Source organism: Neovison vison, chromosome 8 (genome assembly GCF_020171115.1).
Source record: "Neovison vison isolate M4711 chromosome 8, ASM_NN_V1, whole genome shotgun sequence".
NCBI classification, from domain to species: Eukaryota; Metazoa; Chordata; class Mammalia; order Carnivora; family Mustelidae; genus Neogale; species Neogale vison.
The window spans coordinates 133,028,301-133,047,513 of record NC_058098.1 but is presented as its reverse complement, the minus strand read 5'-3'; the positions used below and the strand labels follow the sequence as shown (position 1 = coordinate 133,047,513).

The 19,213-nt window shown below is 38.7% G+C and overlaps 1 protein-coding gene across 2 annotated transcripts in view; it reads right to left on the bottom strand.

Moving 5' to 3' along the window:
• The window catches only part of NBAS (NBAS subunit of NRZ tethering complex), a 322,741-nt gene that overhangs the window by 171,590 nt on the left and 131,938 nt on the right, over positions 1-19,213 (bottom strand). For both annotated transcript variants that reach the window (XM_044262053.1, XM_044262054.1), the window contains exons 25-28: positions 18,110-18,283; positions 8,700-8,833; positions 3,766-3,828; positions 1,326-1,448 (exon numbers count right to left, since the gene is read on the bottom strand). In XM_044262053.1, the coding sequence (XP_044117988.1) occupies positions 1,326-1,448; positions 3,766-3,828; positions 8,700-8,833; positions 18,110-18,283 (494 nt within the window). The remainder of the gene's footprint in view (positions 1-1,325; positions 1,449-3,765; positions 3,829-8,699; positions 8,834-18,109; positions 18,284-19,213) is intronic.

Sequence of the window (19,213 nt, the reverse complement as noted above, 5' to 3'; positions counted from 1 at the left end):
CTGACCATTTGTTTCTAGCTGTAAAAAAAAAAAAAATTAAGACTTGAGTTGCCAAAACCTTTTAAATTGTTCATTTAATAATTTTTGAGAGAGGGCCATTGATATAGATGGTCCCACATTAGATGTATAGGAACTATATCACTTGCCCTAGAGAAGCTTATCATCTCCAAAGGAACATAAGGCACATACATCAGTAACTATAGGTCACTGTTAAAAGAGACAGATAGGGAGAGAGACAGACACAAAATGCCAGAGGGGTTCTTAGGAGGGAGAGTTCCCTGAGCAAGCCACTACTGGCTGCATTCTGTAAGCGGTTTACTACTGTTGGGTGAGCCTGTGATTTCTGGAGCCATCTAGGTGGTGCAAGTGTAGCTCGCGTAGGCCTGGGTAGAAGTAGAGCAGTCTCTGCTTGCGTGGGACATGATACTGGGTAGAAGTAGAGCAGTCTCTGCTTGCATGGGACAGAAAATCCCACGGAATAGCCAAAACAAAACAAAACAAAACAAAAAAAAACCCTACTGGAACTAATACAGATGCCCCACAAGGTTGGAAGACACAAGCTTAATATATCAAAATCAAAAAAATATATGTCAACATTTCTACACACTAGGAGTGAACAATCCAAAAATGAAATTAAGAAAATTCTATTTACAATTTTAAAAATTAGAAATATTTTATAGTACCCAAATGTCCATAGCTTTAGCTGTAAAAACCAAAACTCAAAACAACCCAAGAAGTCCATAAACAGGGGCACCTGGGTGGCTCAGTGGGTTAAAGTCTCTGCCTTCCGCTCAGGTCATGATACCAGGGTCATGGGATCGAGCCCCACATAAAAAGGTGAACAGTTCAACAAAGTGTGATAAATCCATAAAATGGAATACTACTTGATAAATAAAATGGAATTATTCTTATTGTTCCATGATACAACAAGGATGAATGACAAAATGAGTACAGAGTGGGAGAAGCCAAACGGAAGTGTATACTAGATTCCATTTACATGAAGTTACAGAAAATACAAAGTAATATATAGGAATAGACTACACATCAGTAGTAGTCTAGAGAGGGGATAAGGAGGTGATCAGGGGAAGCAAAAGGAAGGGGAGTATAAAAGGGCAAGAAGAAGCTTCTAAGGGTGACATAGTTATTACCTCAATTACAAGATGGTTTCACAAGTATCTACATATATCGAAACTTATCAAATTCTACACTTAATACATGGAATTTAGTGTTGGCCAATTATAAATCAATGAAGTAAGTAAAAAAAACAAAACCAGTACTTATTTTTAATCATATCCAAGTGTCAATTAATTTTGTTCATTACTTACTTCCGACCAGTGTGCCTGGTCAGCCTAACCATCAACTTGCGTGCCTCTTCTGAGCTAGACTGAGTGTTCTTAACAAATGAAACTGGTCTCTCGAGTCCATGCTTCTCCAAGAGCTCCGACACACTAAAAGTGAGAGAGGAATTTTTTAGTCTTGCTACCAAACAAAAAAAGTCTGAGAGTCTTGAACATACAACCAGCACGTAGGTGTTTAGTACTAAAAACAAAACGTAGCATAGAATGACCCAATTTCACATACTTCATTAATTTTCAGAAAAAAAAAAAAAGCTAACAATCATATATCAAATCTTATTTCCTATACTTTTACTACAATGTACTTGGAATTAGTAACCAATTTTTTAAAAAAATATGACATATCTTTATCTAAAATTTTTTAATTATTTTCCTCTACTCTAAAAGCATCAAATCAGCAAAACAAGCAAATCTATCATTTCAACACTCAGCTTTTACTCTGAACAATCCTGTGAGTAATTTGTTAGAGGCAAGGTCAATAGAAAAGGAATAAACAATTTCAGAGTTGGAGCCAAAGAAACATCACAAGGCTCAATCTCCCTCCAGAATCTATTCTATAAAAATAAAAAAATATGTCATAAATTTTGTCCCAGATGAACCTTCTTGAGATATCTCATTCCCCAATCATCAGTGTCATATATGTATTATGGGTGACCTCACCAAATTTCACATTTTTGAATTAACTACTACTGGGTTTATAGAGCGTGACTGGCTAGAATTCAGTAGCTCATCGTAAAGACAGGTTTCATGGGTCATGTCACCTGACATCACATATGCTAAAACATTTTTCAGTGATTAGTACCTATGAGGTGGAAGAGGAAAAAAAAATTCTTACTTTAAAAGGTCAGTAACTTAAACTAAACAGGGAGAGATGTGGGTATCGTGCAGAAACTGACCACATACAACTGTTTCCTTGAGGTAGAAAGAGCATAACGTGATATCAAGACCACTCATGGTTACAGCCAGGAACATACCATGAAATTCTGTGAAATACTGTGAAATTCACAGTATTTCACCATATCTTTTTGAGATCACTCTTCTCAGTTTCATTACGGAAAAAAAAAAGGTAATCATGCGAATTTGTAAGGAATGAATCCATACTGTCTTAATCCACTAAACTTTACTCAAACTATGTTCACCTTCTCAAGGACACCAGAGATAGGAGAAACACAGCCAATCTAAAATAAGCTAAGGTTGAAAAGAAAGAACTTGATTTATTAAGAATTTTTCAAGGAAAAAAAAACTATATAACTTTCAGGACACAAAGTAACAAGCAGCAAGGTAGTAATAAACACAGAAACAGAGGTCCTGAGGAAAGTGAATGATTCTTCATTCAATTCCCATACACATATGGCACAAAAACACTGTTTTCTTAAATACAACTTGAAATATTTTTATACTCAAGTTCCTTAAATTCAATGAATAAAACTTCTAATTAGTAGACTCCAAATTATTATACCTTTCTATTCATATCGCCACTATAAACTGATGGTATTACCTTATAATTCTATAATTATGTGCTGGAAAAAAATTTTTAGCCCTAAACTTTTTAATACAGTTACTTAAAATTACTCAAGCATCTTCATATATGCATATAAATGCCAGTAAAATATATCTGACTTCCTAAATGCCAAATTAGGAATTTCAGGCTCCAACACAGAAAGTTTCATGCTTCATTCTGACAGTGAAGAATATTACTGTAGAGTTACTTGAAAGCTCTAGTGCAGTTTGATCTAATCCAGATATCCTATCAGAGGTAATATGCCCAAAAAACGGAAGTCAGGAGTATAATAAACACTATTTGCTGACAGACATAATAACTGTTGCAGGAACTAACATTTCTTATGTACCTTATGGGTAGGAAGCACTTTAAATGGTTACTCTAACATGAATCCCATTAGCTCATGGGTTAGATACTATAAATAAGAAAACCCAGGGTTCAAAGATCACACAGCTTCTGAGTTACCAGACCCATATTTGAACACAGGTCCACCAGTCTTCAAAATCCAGGCTTTTAATTACCCTGCCACAGCGAGCGGTACCTTTGTATTAAGAAAATTCACTCCCGGGGCGCCTGGGTGGCTCAGTGGGTTAGGCTACTGCCTTTGGCTCAGGTCATGATCCCAGGGTCCTGGGATCGAGTCCCGCATCGGGCTCTCTGCTCAGCAGGGAGCCTGCTTCCTCCTCTCTCTCTCTGCCTGCCTCTCTGCCTACTTGTGATCTCTCTCTGTCAAATAAATAAATAAATTCTTTAAAAAAAAAAAAAAGAAAAGAAAAGAAAATTCACTCCCAAGAGAGTCAAACAAATAGGAAGTCAAACTGCAAAGGACCACTGGACACGTGAAAAGTAACGTTTCTTGGGCAGACCTCCTGCATCAGCACAAAGCCAACAGACTAACATTTTTCTCACCTGAGAATTTGTTCCAGTTGGTCTGCCATGTCATGAAGAGCATTTGTTACCTCTGTTTTGTGACTGAAAGATTAAGAGAAAAAAATTAAAATTAAGTTTTAGTAGTAGTTTCTTACATAGAATATAATACTCAAGTGAAAAAAGATATGATGTTTCCCTTATAGTTAATATACAACAATATTACACTGCTGGGCAAAATGTTGGTCTTATTTCTGAACATCTTCAGCTCTGCCTACTTGTGCTCTATGTCTCTAATAAATAAATAAAATCTTAAAAAAAAAAGAATACAGGGTTTTTCCTTTATGAATTGACATCTATAAACATAATTACTATAGATTTTTTTTTAGCCAGTGGAATATGTGGCCTACATAAGATGCACAAAAATTAATTAGATTAAATATGTGTTCATTTCCTAAGTGATTAAAAATAATAACAGTTTACCATTTGGTAAATGACCATGTAACTACTAAAAATGAACATCGAACCACAGGCAGAATAAAATTGATGAACTTGGCATGAAGAGAATCACAGAAAATATTTGGAAGCTCTATATTTTAATAGTAGCCTAATTTAAAAATGTTACTTAGAAAATTGTAAATATGAAACATAATCATTAAGAAATACATGGAAAACAGAGTATCAATCTATTTCTGTATTTACAAAAAAGTCTGTTAGATCAAAAGAAACCATTAATCTGAAGCCAAGAAAAAGAGGCATTTCTTAGCCTACACACTCTTCAAAAACACACTAATTCTGTAATTATAATGTCTACATAAAATATGTTCTTTTAATATCATCATTCATTGATACTTCATGGTAGGCAAATTACTGTTTAAAAATTAACAGATTAGCTCTAGTTGATATTTATGCTAGTTTGATCTTACTGAAAAACAAGGTCTAAAACACTTATTCCTAAAAATTATACGTGTCACTTGGGGGTCAATGAGCTTGACGAGTTGATTCAAGGACAACAAAGGAGGCACAAAGCTGAAAGACAGACTATCAAGTTTCCCAGCAAAGCCATTTAAGGAAGAGACTTCCCACCACTACTGCCCTCTGTCACAGACATTAAGAGAAGCTTCTGCATCTCTTGTTACCCTCTAGGGAGAACAATTTTACTACTAACACCCTGATAGCCACTGGGTTGAGGTTTCTAAATGATGGGTAATGACATTGCGCTACAAAATCTGTCCATACAATGCCTTTACCAGCCTTTTGCTGCCTACTGACAGCCCATCTCTCTCAGAGATATACCTACGGTTCCCAGAGGCACACCTGCTATTCCTGCCAGTCTTTACTAAGGATGTGAGATAACCTATGGTCGTATCTCTGTAAGTCTGGGTAATAAACACGTGCTGAGGCCCCCTACATGAAGATTCCCTAACCCTAGATGGAGGAAGGCAAAGACATTAAGCGCTACCACAATCTCCATTCAGCTCTACCACTGACAAGTCTAACTGCTTGGATTCCTTCTGGGTGGTCAGTACTGAGATCCATGATGAGGCGATGAATGATCAGGATCTCTAAACTACCCAACATTTCTGTAACATACTAGAATCTAAGATGAACCTACACACACACACACACACACACACACACACACACAAAATCAAAGCTTAAACAAGAGGACAAGCTAGGTGTTCACATACGAGGCGACTTCTCAAGCACTCCTACAATGAAAAGGCTTTATCTTGTCACAAGGCTTCCAATCAGTTTCTTAGTGTCTTAGATATAAATTAATGATCAAGAATCACTCAACATGGAGGACAGTCCCTAACAGTAAAGGCAGTTATACAAACAACCAGGATATGAAAAATGAGAGACCGTGGTGAAAAAGCGTATAGTGCAGGGAGCAGAGGAACAGAGTTTCCTACTCTGAAACAAGAGTAGGTAGGACACTATCTTATTTTAAAAGTTCTTAGAATTTAAATAAGAAAGTCAAAATAAATCTTAAAATTTGAAAGATGGATGAAAAGATAAAACTGAAGAAACTCCCAGATCATTTAACAAAAGATCAAAAAGTGGGAAAAAGAATAAAAAAGGCAGTAAATAAAGAAGTATTAAAAAACAGAGAAAGAAAAAGGAAGGGAGTACAAATAAAAGTACCAAGGAAATTTATCAAGGAAAGAATGTAAGAAAATTTCCCAAAGCTCTAAAGGGCAGGATTTTCCAGATTGGAACAGGGGGTCTAAATGAACAACATTAACAAATTCAGAGTCACAATGAAACACATCCTTACGCTATTTCAGAACATCAGAGATGAAGAGAAGGCACTGAGATATCCAAAAAGGAAGAAAAGCCATCTAGAAAGCAGTGATTTACAATGGTGTAGGACTAGTTGACAATCCTGGGAGGAGGGGACAAGACTGATGCCTTCAAAACTCACAAGGAAAAGATTATAAACTAGAACTGTATAGAGCCAAGTTTTCTACCAAGTTCAGGGGGCAATTCTGGTAACTTTCTCACATGAAACAGTCTTAAAATAAAAATGCCTCCATGTAACCTTTGACAGGAAACTGTTAAGATTGTGTTCCATCAAAATGAGAGAATAAGTAAAGGAAGGAGAAAAGAAATTTCAGAAATGCAATATGTAACACGAGAGAGAGGCAAACCCAAGCCTCAGGATGGCAGCTGTACAGAATATGGAACAATTAACCCACATCAAAGCAAGAGAAAAGACATCCAAAAAGGATGTTCCAAAAGGTACAGAGGGAGAGAAAATGGGAAAAAGGGAAGGAACTGAGATATGTCTGACTACAGAGAAGAGCTTTCTATTTCCATCAGAAGACGGAAGGAGATAAATGGGAACAAACAAAACAACAAAAAGGAAAAGGAAATTTCTAAAAACAAAGGGGGGGGAAAGAAAAACAGGAAAAACAAAAAGTTGCATACAAAGGAATATAATCATACCCAGATCTGTAGAAACAATATTTACATAATATAATGATGAAAATGCTACCCTAATTATACTGAAAAAATGGTAGAAGTAGGTATGGGGGATGGATAGACATCCATAAAAGGAAGTCAATAATCACATAAAACTGCAGCCACCACATGCGCCTTCTTAGAGGAGGCAGGCAAACAAAGACCAGAAGAAACACATTCTCTAAGCTGGTGTTTCCTGTGAGGAGACACGGGGAAGGTGGGCCAGCAAACAGCTGTTGACCAATTACAAGTTTTTCAATTTCTTCACTTTCATTATGTGCATATGTTACTTTATAGCTAAAAATTAGGAGAGGATTATGTCTCTTTGGACTCCATCTTTTTTTAAATTTTTGTTTATTTAAGTAATCTCTATAGTCAATGTGGGGCTTAAACTCATGACCCTGAGATTAAGAGTCACATGCTCTCCTGATTGAGCCAGCCAGGCACCCCCCCCAGACTCCTTGATCTTGGATCAGCACCTCCATGACACAGACTTTTCACAAAGTGGAAGGACCAGCTGACTTGGAGAGTGTCTCACACTTTGCATTTACTTGACCGTTTCCTTCATGGTGTGATTTAACTTGTTCCCCCTTCTCTGCATCCGCTTGTCATCCTGAAGCTCGGCCCAGAGGACTGACTAGAGTAAGAATGAACACCTTTACTTCAGACTGGCACCTCACAGGAGGCATGTAACACCAGACTGATTGTGACAGCACATCTGGTAGCTTAATTAAAGGTGACGGCAGTCAGCTTCTATTTTCGAAAGCTAAATTTCCCTTTTGAAATGACAAAAAAAAAAATAAATAAATGAACTTGCTGAGGTAATACTTCAGTCCCGCGCAAATATCCTTTACCCATCAAACTCACATCTGATTGCAGTACCGTTGGTGACTGCATGAAACTATCTCACAATGGGGTGCAAACTTGGTGATCTCTATCATTTAGTTCACAGAAAATTAAAATTTCCTTAGAAGGAAAAGAGAGAGGGAGCAGCATTAGTCACAGTAGCCGAGATTGATAAGAAACAACCTAAGGGCCCATCAAAAGATGTATGAATCACAAAAATGTGCCATTTTCATATACACAATGGAATATGAAAGCCATTAAAGAAAAAAAAAGGAAATCCTGCCCTTTATGACAACATGGATGGACTCTGAGAGCATTAAGCTAAGTGCAAAAAGTCAGACAAAGAAAGACAAATACTGTATGATGATCTCACTTACACGTGGAATCTTTAAAAAAAAAAAAGAAGAAGAAGAAGAACCTAAAACAACAAAACTTCCGAGTCTAAGATAAGTATGTATGGGGGACAATGACACACAATGTTCCACTCAAGGAACAATTCGGGAAACCAACTAAAAACAACAAAAACACTGTTATATGTTATATATGAAAGCTGTTATGAAAGTGAAAGATCTCATCACAAGGAAAAAAACTTTTTGTTCTTTTTTTTTGTATCTGCATGCGATGACAGATGTTAACTAAACTGTGGTCGTTTCATGATGTTCGTCGAGTCATTACGATGAACACCTCAAACTTATGCAGTGCTCTGTGTTCACTATATTTCAATAAAACAAAGTAAAATAAAATTGTGTATATTCATACATTACTACTTGAACACGATTATTATAGGCAAGCGCCAAGAACAAATAATTCGCAGAATACCACAAGCTCATAAATATGAAAAACGCTTAATTAGAAACAACTTAAAACAGAGTCATCACTGTCTATGCGCTAGATGCAAAGTACTTTTTGCTGTGGTGGTTGTGATATTTTTGTTCTTTGATGGATAACTGATCAAGGTTGGCAAAATTATAGTGATTGCTCAAACACTGCTGGAAAAACAGAAGTTTATCTCTAGGCAACAGGTTTGCAGATGATTCCATTTTCTTCTCTGTATATTTTTTATATGCCCAAAATTCTGTCTAATGAACCCTCAGGGAAGCAACATTTTCATTTTAGCTGGTAGGATGAAAAGACAATAAGCCTGGCACGCTGTAGGTTCTTACCCATATCCTCTTTGTGGAAGACATTCTAATATGTCATAGCAAAGAGCCAGCTGGTCATTTCGTTCACAGTTGTAGATGCACTCCAGAGCTACTGCCATCAGTTGGTCCTGATCGGGAATAATTTTTTGCTGCATCTAGAGAAAAGAAAGCATGCTGTACTAAATGTCAGTAGATTTACAGTCAGTTTTTCCATAGCCCAGTGCAACTGTCAATAGAATATTAAATAGTGCAATTAATCAGCTGCAAAAACAAATCTTGATTTTTCTTTAGCTTACAGACTTTTGGGGTCTTTAATAATTCTAAATGAAATCACATTTTAATTACAGAATCAGCTAGAAAAGATAATTTGTACCCATAAGCTTCGCATCTGCTAAAAACAGATTCTTCAATTTATGACCCATTCAGGATAAAGTAGATAGAAGAAACATAGTGAATTAAAAAGGCAATTCATTAAAAGCATTTCTAGCCCTAAAGCCAAATTTTATGTGTTTCAATTACAAAAATATATAAAATTCCTTAACTAATACTCAGAGATGTTTGAACCTACTATTTTCCAGGATGCATTATGTATTAGTCATGTAACTAAACAGCACTGACATTACTCGAAAGAAGTCGCATTGCAGTGCGGCATCACAGAACATATTCTGATGCAGAAAGCCGGCTACCACAGGTCACTATCTCTAAAGGATACAAACTTCCCAGTGCAAACCAGACTTTCTTTCTTATTTTCTGGAATTCAAACATACTGTATTTGTGCCTTGTTTTTCTCATCTCTACTTCTCAGCTCACTGGATATTAACATCTTCCTAAAATCATTGTTGTGAGGATGAAATTAAGACATGAAGAGTGCTTCCATTACTACAGAAGACACCAAAATGGAAAGCTGAACCTATGCTCTCAGAGCCCTTTTCAATGACAAAATAAGTTTAAAGCAATTTCCATAAAAAAGATCTGGTGGTTTTCAACATCTTAGTAGAAACTGAAGAAAGTGATAGAGAGAAGCTGCCAAACAAGGCATCTGCTCAGTAGAAAAATCATATCAATAAATGCGAAGAAGAAACATTCAAGTAACAGGGAAGTGAAGTTTTCCAAAGCAGCAGAGTTAACAGAGTTCTGTACCTTTCTTCAAGGGGTTAAGAAAAAAACCTGGCATTAATTTGACATCAACACGTGACAGAGTTATCCAAGGTTGCCAAGTGACAGACTGGTGAAACAGAGCCAGAACACAGTAAAAATAATTATTATTAAAAATTAATTAAAATCACTACTTTTTCCTGATTTCTTATCGTGTGCCAAGTGCTACTTCTATGTGCTTCCGGAGCATTCATTCCTACTTCCTCAAACCACTTCCCTAAGGGGAGGCTGGGGCACTGACAGGACACGTCACTTGCTCAAGGCGCAGGGCTGGTCATGGCCAGGCCGGGAGCCTAATGCAGGCAGCCGGTCCCAAGGCCCACACGAAGAGACACGGTCTCTCACACTCCTGCAAGAAAACTTCATAGACAGGAAGAATGGGAGAGATGGAGGAAAACTACAGTTGTAAACAACTCATACAGGAAAAGGAAAAAACTGAAAGCAGTTTCAGTGAAAGGAATACATTGGAAAACCAACTGAAGCAGAAACCTACGTTTCTGTGATGGTTCCCTTGATTTCCTTGCTTCCTATCTTTCCCTCCCTGCAACATTTAAGTATCACTTGGAAGTTAAATGTTCTAGAATCCACAGTTGATCACGTGTGTTCAAAACCTTGTTGGTAAGCCTCAGTAGGCCTACACTGTGAAAGGTAAAGAAAAAGCCTTCCATCCAAGTTCCTCCACGGCCTGGCGCCAACTCACCCTTCCTGTCCTATGAACCGCTAGGCAAGTTTTAGTTCACGCAAACTAAATTACTTGTCTTATGTAAAAACAATATTAGTCTTTTGTCTCTTTTGTCTTATTCTACTCCTGCATGGAACTTCTTCTCAAAAACTTAGTTTTGCCCTATCTAAAGCCTCCGGGAGAATCCCACTTTATCTCTATCTGCCCTGACTTCAGCCGGGCTTTCCCGGATTTCTAGTCTTGTGCACAAGCTCCGTAAATGCTGGTCTAATGAGCACGTCCTCATGTGACTCTCAAACACGGGTCCTTCTCCTCTCTGTATTCCTACGGCTTCTCTTTGTTCTCTTCCTGGGCCATTTAGCAAATCTTTCTTAAAACAATCTATTATGCACATGAATCATAATGCTCAAAGTTTTAAGACACTTTCTACTATTCTTGCTCTGTTCAACGCTACAAGATGTCTAACTTCATAAAGTGTAAGGCACACTTCTTATTTCCATCATTCCTGTCCTAATATCTCAGTGGCGACTATTAAACCATCATCTGCCCCATCTCAAGCCAATAGAAGAGAGCGCCTCTAAAACTTTCTAGGAATACAGTAAGTCTTCCCCACCATGGGCAGCAGATTATTTTCCATACTGCAGAGCAAGGTAAAATTTAAGAAAATTATAATTTGGCTTTTAAAAATGGTCTTAAAATTATGGACTACACATAAGTACATAAAGAACAGATGATAAAATATGAAACCTGGAAAACCCCAGAGAACGAAGCAATACAAAAAATAAGTGAAGTGGCAGAATGCAAAATTAGCATACAAAATTAACAACTTTCATATACAAAAACAACAAACAGAGGAATGAAGGTAGGGAAAAGTCGTTTTAAAATAGAAACAGAAAATTAAATGCTTAGGAATAAATTTAACAAGAAATGTGCATGACCTACATGAGGTCATTGTACATGAGGTCAATGTACATCATGTACATTTTCAAACACTCCTGAAAGACAGTAAAAAAAGACATGAACAAACAGAATGATACCCCCTCTTCTTGTAGGATGACTTAACATTATAAAGATACTGGTCTCACCAATTTATAACTTTAATATAATCACAGTAAATATACCAACAAGCTATTTTATGGAATTAGCCAAGTTGTTCAAAAATTCAGATGGAGAAACAAACATGTAAGAATATCTTTTTTAAAAGTCCAAAAAACAAGCAAAAAAAAACAAAAAAAAAAAACCTAGGGAAAAAAAAATAGAGGAATACTACCCTTACCAGATTTTTAAAACCCATTATAAAATCTCTATGATTAAAACAGTGCCCTCTAGGGGCACCTGGGTGGCTCAGTTGGTTAAGCATCTTGATTTCAGCTCAGGTCCTGATTTCAGGGTCCTGAGATCAAGCCCAATATGGAGCTCTGCACTCAGCAAAGAGTCTGCTTGTCCCTCTCCCTCCCCCTCTGTATCTGGCCCTGCTTGCTTTCTTTCTCTCTTAAATAAATAAATAAATAAATAAAATAAGATAAGATACAAAATAAAACAGTGTGCGCCTAGTACACAGACAAACCAGTAACAATATAAAAACTCTAGAGTGAGGGGCACCTGGGTGGCTCAGTGGGTTAAAACCTCTGCCTTCAGCTCTGGTCATGATCTCAGGGTGCTGGGATAGAGCCCCGCATCGGGCTCTCTGCTCAGCGGGGAGCCTGCTTCTCCCTCTCTCTCTCTGCCTGCTGCTCTGCCTACTTGTGATCTCGGTCTGTAAATAAATAAATAAAATCTTTAAAAATTAAAAAAATAATAATAACTCTAGAATGAGACGGATGAACAAATGGATATTTGGTATATGACAAAGGTGGCATCTTAAATCACTCAAGAAAAGACAACTTTTAATGAATGGTGCTGGGACAACTAGGTAGCCATCTGGGGAAAAAAAAATTAGATTCACATCTCACCATACAAAAGAATGAACTCCAAGTAGATTACTGATCTATCATAAAAATAAAACCATAAAAGTACTGAATGAAAATGAGTGAATTCTTCTTTAACTGGAGTAGGGAAAGGCTTTCTCACCATGACTCGAAATAGAGAAGCAATAAAAGATTGTTCAATTTGACTACACATAAATAAAAAGATAAAAATTCTGGCCTGACACGAATCACCATAAACAAAGTCCAAAGACACCCTACCAACTGGGAGAAATATACACACAATACATACCACAAAGAGGGGCTCTAATTACACCAACAAATCTGAATTTCTTACGAAAGTAAATCACAAAGGAACAAAAGTCCCAGTGAAAAATGGGGGAAAGACATAATGGACAATTCACCAAAAAAGAAACAGCTCCCTCAAATAGATGAGGAAATGTTCTAATTCACTCATAATTAAAGAAAGGCAAATTAAAAAAACACTGAACTATCACTTTTCGCCTACCACACTGGCAAAAATTTCCAATACAGCAACACACTCTGTCCACAATGCTGTAGAGAATTGGATGCTCCTACACGACTGGTGGGAAAGTCCAGCGGACCAAGCCCTCTGGAGAGAAATCTGGCAATGGCAACATGACCCTGCCTTTAGGCTCAGGAGCCCTCTTCAAGGAATACACCTTGAAGCTATACCAAAGACACAAAAATGCGTATGAACAAAGTTCTTCACTGTAGCATTGTTTGTAACTACAAACTACTAGAAATAGAAAACTAGTGAGACTGAAGAAATGAATTTTTTTATTTTATTATTTTAATTTATATAGCCACTCATGCTAGAGGCTATCATACTGAATAGCACAGTTCTAGAGGCACTTTTCCATTCCCTAAGGAGTGTGGGCCCAAAGCAGGCAAGCAGGAAATTGCGGGCAAGAGTTTAAAGTGTTACGTAGACTCTCCCATCTATACCACTGCTGCACACAGGCCTAGGTCCGCACCCAAAGCTTCCAAACTCAGGGCCCTGGAGTACTGCACTGCAGGAACATGCGAGAACTGGGAGCGGGAGAGTCCTTTTGGAACTTGACACAGTTCCATTCCTGATCAGATGAAAGTGACCTTCGCCACTATGAGAACTGCAGGAACTGCAAACCAACATGCGGAAATAATTGTAACACAGATCAAGAGGCTTTCTATCAGAATCACTGGATAAATTGTCAAATGCATATCCCAGGTCCATATCCCCCAAATTCTAATCCATTGTATCTGGGTTCGGCCTAGAAAACTCTATTTTTTTTTAAAGCCCATAGCTCCCATACACAATGCATTAAAAGAAGAAGAAGAAAAAAGAAATGCTGGCACAGAAGACTGAGAACAATACAAGAAGGCAGAGTATTTTATTCCCAAATCACCTTCATCCAGACTTGCTTATGTTCCTCTGTAAATTCCACTTTCCAAAGGGCCATGCAAATAAAGAGCAACAGCTTAACATCACAGGTGAGCCAGAAGAGTGCTTAATCAGGATGTTATAAAGGAGAGGAAGAGTTTCAAGCATGTGTTACAGTTAAAAGGATAATTGTGGAGCATAACAAATAGCATGGAGGACAAGTGGTGTTAGAGAGGAGAAGGGAGTCTACGGCCATACCACCCTGAACGCGCCCGATCTCGTCTGATCTCGGAAGCTAAGCAGGGTCGGGCCTGGTTAGTACTTGGATGGGAGAGAGGAGAAGGGAGTTGGGGTAAATTGGAAGGGGAGGTGAACCATGAGAGACTATGGACTCTGAAAAACAATCTGAGGGGTTGGAAGTGGCGGGTGGGGGGGGAGGTTGGGGTACCAGGTGGTGGGTATTATAGAGGGCACGGATTGCATGGAGCACTGGGTATGGTGAAAAAATAATGAATACTGTTTTTCTGAAAATAAATAATTGGAAAAAAAAAAAGATACAAAAAAAAAAAAGGATAAATATGTGTTTGTATTATTGTTCCCGAGTGCTCACTCCCTTCTTTCCAAGACAGGATTAATCCTTCCCTCCTCATTAACAACAGGCTTGGCTCAGACCTCCTCTGGCCTGTGAAAAAAGAGAGGATGTAACTTGATGTACTCGGAGCTAAGCTTTAAGAGTCACTGTGTGGTTCTGCTTTGCTCTTTCATTCCTGGGCCACAGCTTAGAAAGGGGCCTGCTCTTTTAGCCAAGTCATAACAAGACATGGAACAAAGCAGAAGCCCAACCATAGCCCATACTGTGCCTGTGGGAAATGAATGTCTGTCATTCTAAACTACTCGGATTTGGTGATGGTTTGTTAATGCAGCATAATTTAGCCTGAGCTGTCTGACACAGAAATCATTGCTCCTGTTTCCTGCTATATTCTATAAACACTGTGCTTGACTCATGGCAGATCCAAGGTACATTCTTTCCGTGAAGAGTCAAGTAAAATAAAATAAAAATAGTGCTCCACGCACAATCCTAATAAAGCAAACAAACGTTAGCAAATGGTCTAGAGCATCATAATGAAACCCAGTTTCAATCATTCACCCAACAGTTGCTTGACTAAATTTACTAAGCACCTACTCTCTGCAAAGTGCTGACTTCCTGGTAATACACAGAAGCCTGAGACATAGAGAACACACGTAGGGAAAAAAAAGGGAGGAAAAGAGAAACACGTGAACATGAATTATGACACAGTGTGATGTGGGTTATTATAGAGGCAAAGACAAGACCTGTCATCGCACAGAGAAGTCACAGGTCTCCTAGCAGAGAATCTTAAAGGACAGACAGGTGTCTGTAAAGGGAAGAAAAGGGAAGCCAACCACCCCAAACAAAGGAAATAGTCTATAAAAGCAAAAAGAGGCATGAAAGGCCAGACAGACAGCATGAAGACAGGTTGCGAAGGTCAGTATGAGTGGACTAGCACAGTCACTCTCAGAGGGAAATGAGGCTAAAGAGACAGACTGGAAAGAGACCACAAAGAACCTTCTAAGCCACTCCAGAGAGCCCAACATTTACCTTGTAGACACTGGTTTCCCACAGATCATGACATGATCAAATTTCCATTGGGGAAAGATAATATTGATAGAGATAAAGAGGATAGATTGGAAAGGAGGAGCCCAGCAGCCCCATTGTTTTCTGCTTTGATGTTTACATATTTCAACAGAATCAAACAGCTGCATGTTTTATTCAAAAGGCACATACTAAATTGCCAAGTAAAAACAACGAAAAGCTGACGACACACAAAGGATTTCCAAGGCTCTGTAAGGAAGAAGAATCACAAACAAGATTACTGGAAGGAATTTAAAGTCACTTCTTTCTTCCTCATAAAACATTCATATTTAATCCATCCTGCTGCTCGAACAGGGCTCCGCTGTCGGAAGTAACCCGCCCTCGGTAACAGCAAACCACCCCAAATTCAAAATCAGAATACTAAGTGGGAACTGCCTATGAGAAGATGGAAAATTTTAAACAGCCAAAGAACAGAGACACGTTTGACAAACAGCCCTTTTTCAGAAATGAAGAAAATGTGTAAGGTTAACTAAGCAATGCTTTCTTTTTTTTATTCTGGTTATATGGTCTGTGGCCATATACTTCGGAGGACTTCAGACTGCTGCACTGGCTAGCTCAAGGAAGTGCACTCACTTAGAATTTAGGATCAGAAGGGGCCTTACATGGCTTCTGCTTGAAACCCAATCCAAGGCTTTGAATAGGACTACAAAGTCAGTGCCTTACAGTGACGGTGCTATCCTACTTCTGCTCGAGCCCCCTCCAACAGAAAGGGAGCCACCACCTCTTGAAACAACATATTTGATTTATGGCTAAATTAAGAGGTTATTTACTTCGCAGAAATATGCTGCACTTAATAAAATGACTTACGGCCACTGAATCTGAAAAACCATTTGAATCCCGCGGAAGTACAGACCTATAAATACAGCTGACCCCGGCACTGTGAGGGTCCGCTTACTCATAAACAGAATCCAGTACTGTAAATGCATTTTGTCTTCCATATGACTTAATAACACTTTCCTTTCTCTAGCTTACTGTTTTCTAAAACTAATCAACTGTTTATGTTATTGGTAAGGTCAACAGTAGGCTATTGATCGTTAAGTTTGGGTGGGGAGGGGGAGTCAAAAATTATGCACAAATTTTCGCCTGCATAGGGGGTGGGGGACTAGTGCCCCTAAACACTGCATTGTTTGAGAGTCAACCATATAGTACTCTCAAGCAAATATAAAAATTATTAAGAATAATTATAGATTTCCTTATGAGATTTTCATAAATATTTTCATAAATATGAAGATTTTCATAAATATTTTGAAGGTCCTAAAGGGCAAGAATCTTTTCCTCTTCTGTTGGTGTTAGGGTAAAACTTAATGATGAAGAACACAGCTGTGAAATTAGAAGACCCATGTGTTAAAAAAAAAAAAAAAAAAAAAGAAGCAGCAGCAGCAGCAGCAGCAGCCCACGTGTGAATCCAGACTCCACTCCTTACTGTGTGACCCTGGGCAACTGCCTGACCGACCGCTCTGTATCACAATTTTTCTCTCCCTCCGATGACGAATAAAAATACCCACCTCATAGGATTGTTATAAGGATTAAATAAGTTAACACTTGTACAGAGCCTGTCTATAATAAGAATTCAGTGCTCTATCAAGTATTAGTTTTTCTCATCTTGACATATATCAATACATATAATCAACAGAAACAGAAAGTCAACAAACTTTGGAATAAAGAAACATGAACTCCTAAAAAAAAAATGGACTGAATTGAAACATGTTTAAAGAATACATGAGAACCTATGATTTTACTCATATGTGGAATTTAAGAAACAAAACAGATGAACATAGGGGAAGGGAAGGGGAAAAAATGCCAAAGTGAGAGGGAGGCAAACCATAAAAGACACCGAACTCTAGGGGCACCTGGGTGGCTCAGATGACTGGGCGTCTGCCTTCAGCTCGGGTTATCATGTCATGTTCCCAGGGTCCTGGGATCGAGCCCTGCCAACGGGCTCTCTGCTCAGTGGGGAGTCTGCTTCTCCCTCCCCATGCCTGCTGCTCTGCCTACTCATGCTCTGCGCGCTCTCTCTATCAAATAAATAAATAAGATACTTTAAAAAAAGGACACTGAACTCTAGGAGACAAACTGAGGGTTGCTGGAGGTGTTGTGGGTGGGGGTATAGCTTACCTGGGGGCAAGGCCATTAAGTAGGGCACTTAATGGAATGAGCACTGAGTGTTGCATGCCAACGATGCATCACTAAACTCTACCTCTGAAACTAATAATAGACTATATGTTAACTGGGGCGCCTGGGTGGCTCAGTGGGTTGAAGCCTCTGCCTTCGGCTCAGGTCACGATCCCAGGGTCCTGGGATGGAGCCCTGCATCAGGCCCTCTGCTCAGCAGAGAGCCTGCCTCCCTTCCTCTCTCTCTGCCTGCTTGTGATCTCTCTCTCTTTCTCTCTCTGTCAAATAAATAAAATCTTTTTTAAAAAAAAAAGACTATATGTTAATTAATGTTAAATAAAATTTAAATAATAATAAAAAATGAAAAGAATAACATGACATCCGTTTCCTTTTGTTTAAAGGGGAATTACTTATAAATCCTATTATAACAAATTGGCAAATAAAACCTAATTCTGCAGAGAAAGAAGCACAGAGGTTCTTAAAAAGTTAGTTTCTACTTACATCCGGTTTGGAATGCTGAAATATCTTCAGGGGAAATTTTAAGTCCCCTTTAGCTAACGTTACTAAATATTCCTTTAATAGCTCGTTAGCCACACCAGGAGACTGTTTCTCACAACGATGAAGAAAGGGAACCATCCACTGGTAGGCACTTGTCACATATTTGTCCTCAGAACACTGCAAACACAATTAACCAAACAAACACATTCAATACCTGATTATTCCAGACAACGAGTTCTAAACCTCACATATGATCAAACTAATGTGAAACAACAGAAGCCCAACACTTAACTAAAACAGACACCCCAGCTCACCCAGAGGTGAGCTGTGAGGGACCCAGCGTGATCATGGTCCCTCACAACCTACACCCTGCTCTGGAAGACCAACACGCTACTACTACAACTCCAACATGAGGTCTCCCAGAGCAGAGATTGATTCTACCCCAAAAATGTGAGAGAGAGAGAGAGAGAGAGAGTGTGTGTGTGTGTGTGTGTGTGCGTGTGCACAGAGAGAGAGAGTGATCATGGATAGGAAGAGTGAAACAGAAAAAAGCAGACAGAAACAGGAGCACTGCAGAGCTCTAGAAGGGAACCACTTGAGGACCATCTTCTGTATAAAATCCCAGAATCTCTCCCTTTTCCTTTCCTGTTTTGTTTTGCTCCTTTACACCCACCTTCACAAAACTCTAAATGACACCCATGATTTTACTCATTCTCCCTGACATTACACAATTCCTTCTTTTATTTAATCCAGAAGATCCACCTAAGTCCTGTAAAAGGAGTCTTACCTATAATACAAATCAGTTTTCACTGGGTGGGTTTCTCAGGGGTAAAAATTAACTAAGCCAAAGGGAAGGGGACGCCTGAGGGAGAAAGATGACTAGAAGAAAAAGGAAAGAAGATGAAAAAGAAAGTACAGGAGGAAGAAAGAGAAGAGAGAAGAGACGAGAAGAGAAGAGCGGAAAAGAAAGAAGGAAGGGAGGTAGAAAGTTAGTCAGTCAGGGAGAGACGAGAGCACGTAAGGCAGCCGCGGCTCCTCCCCTCAGCCGGCCCACCGGAACCAGGCTGCCCACGAGCAGAGACTGCACGAGGTGTCCCTTGACAGAAC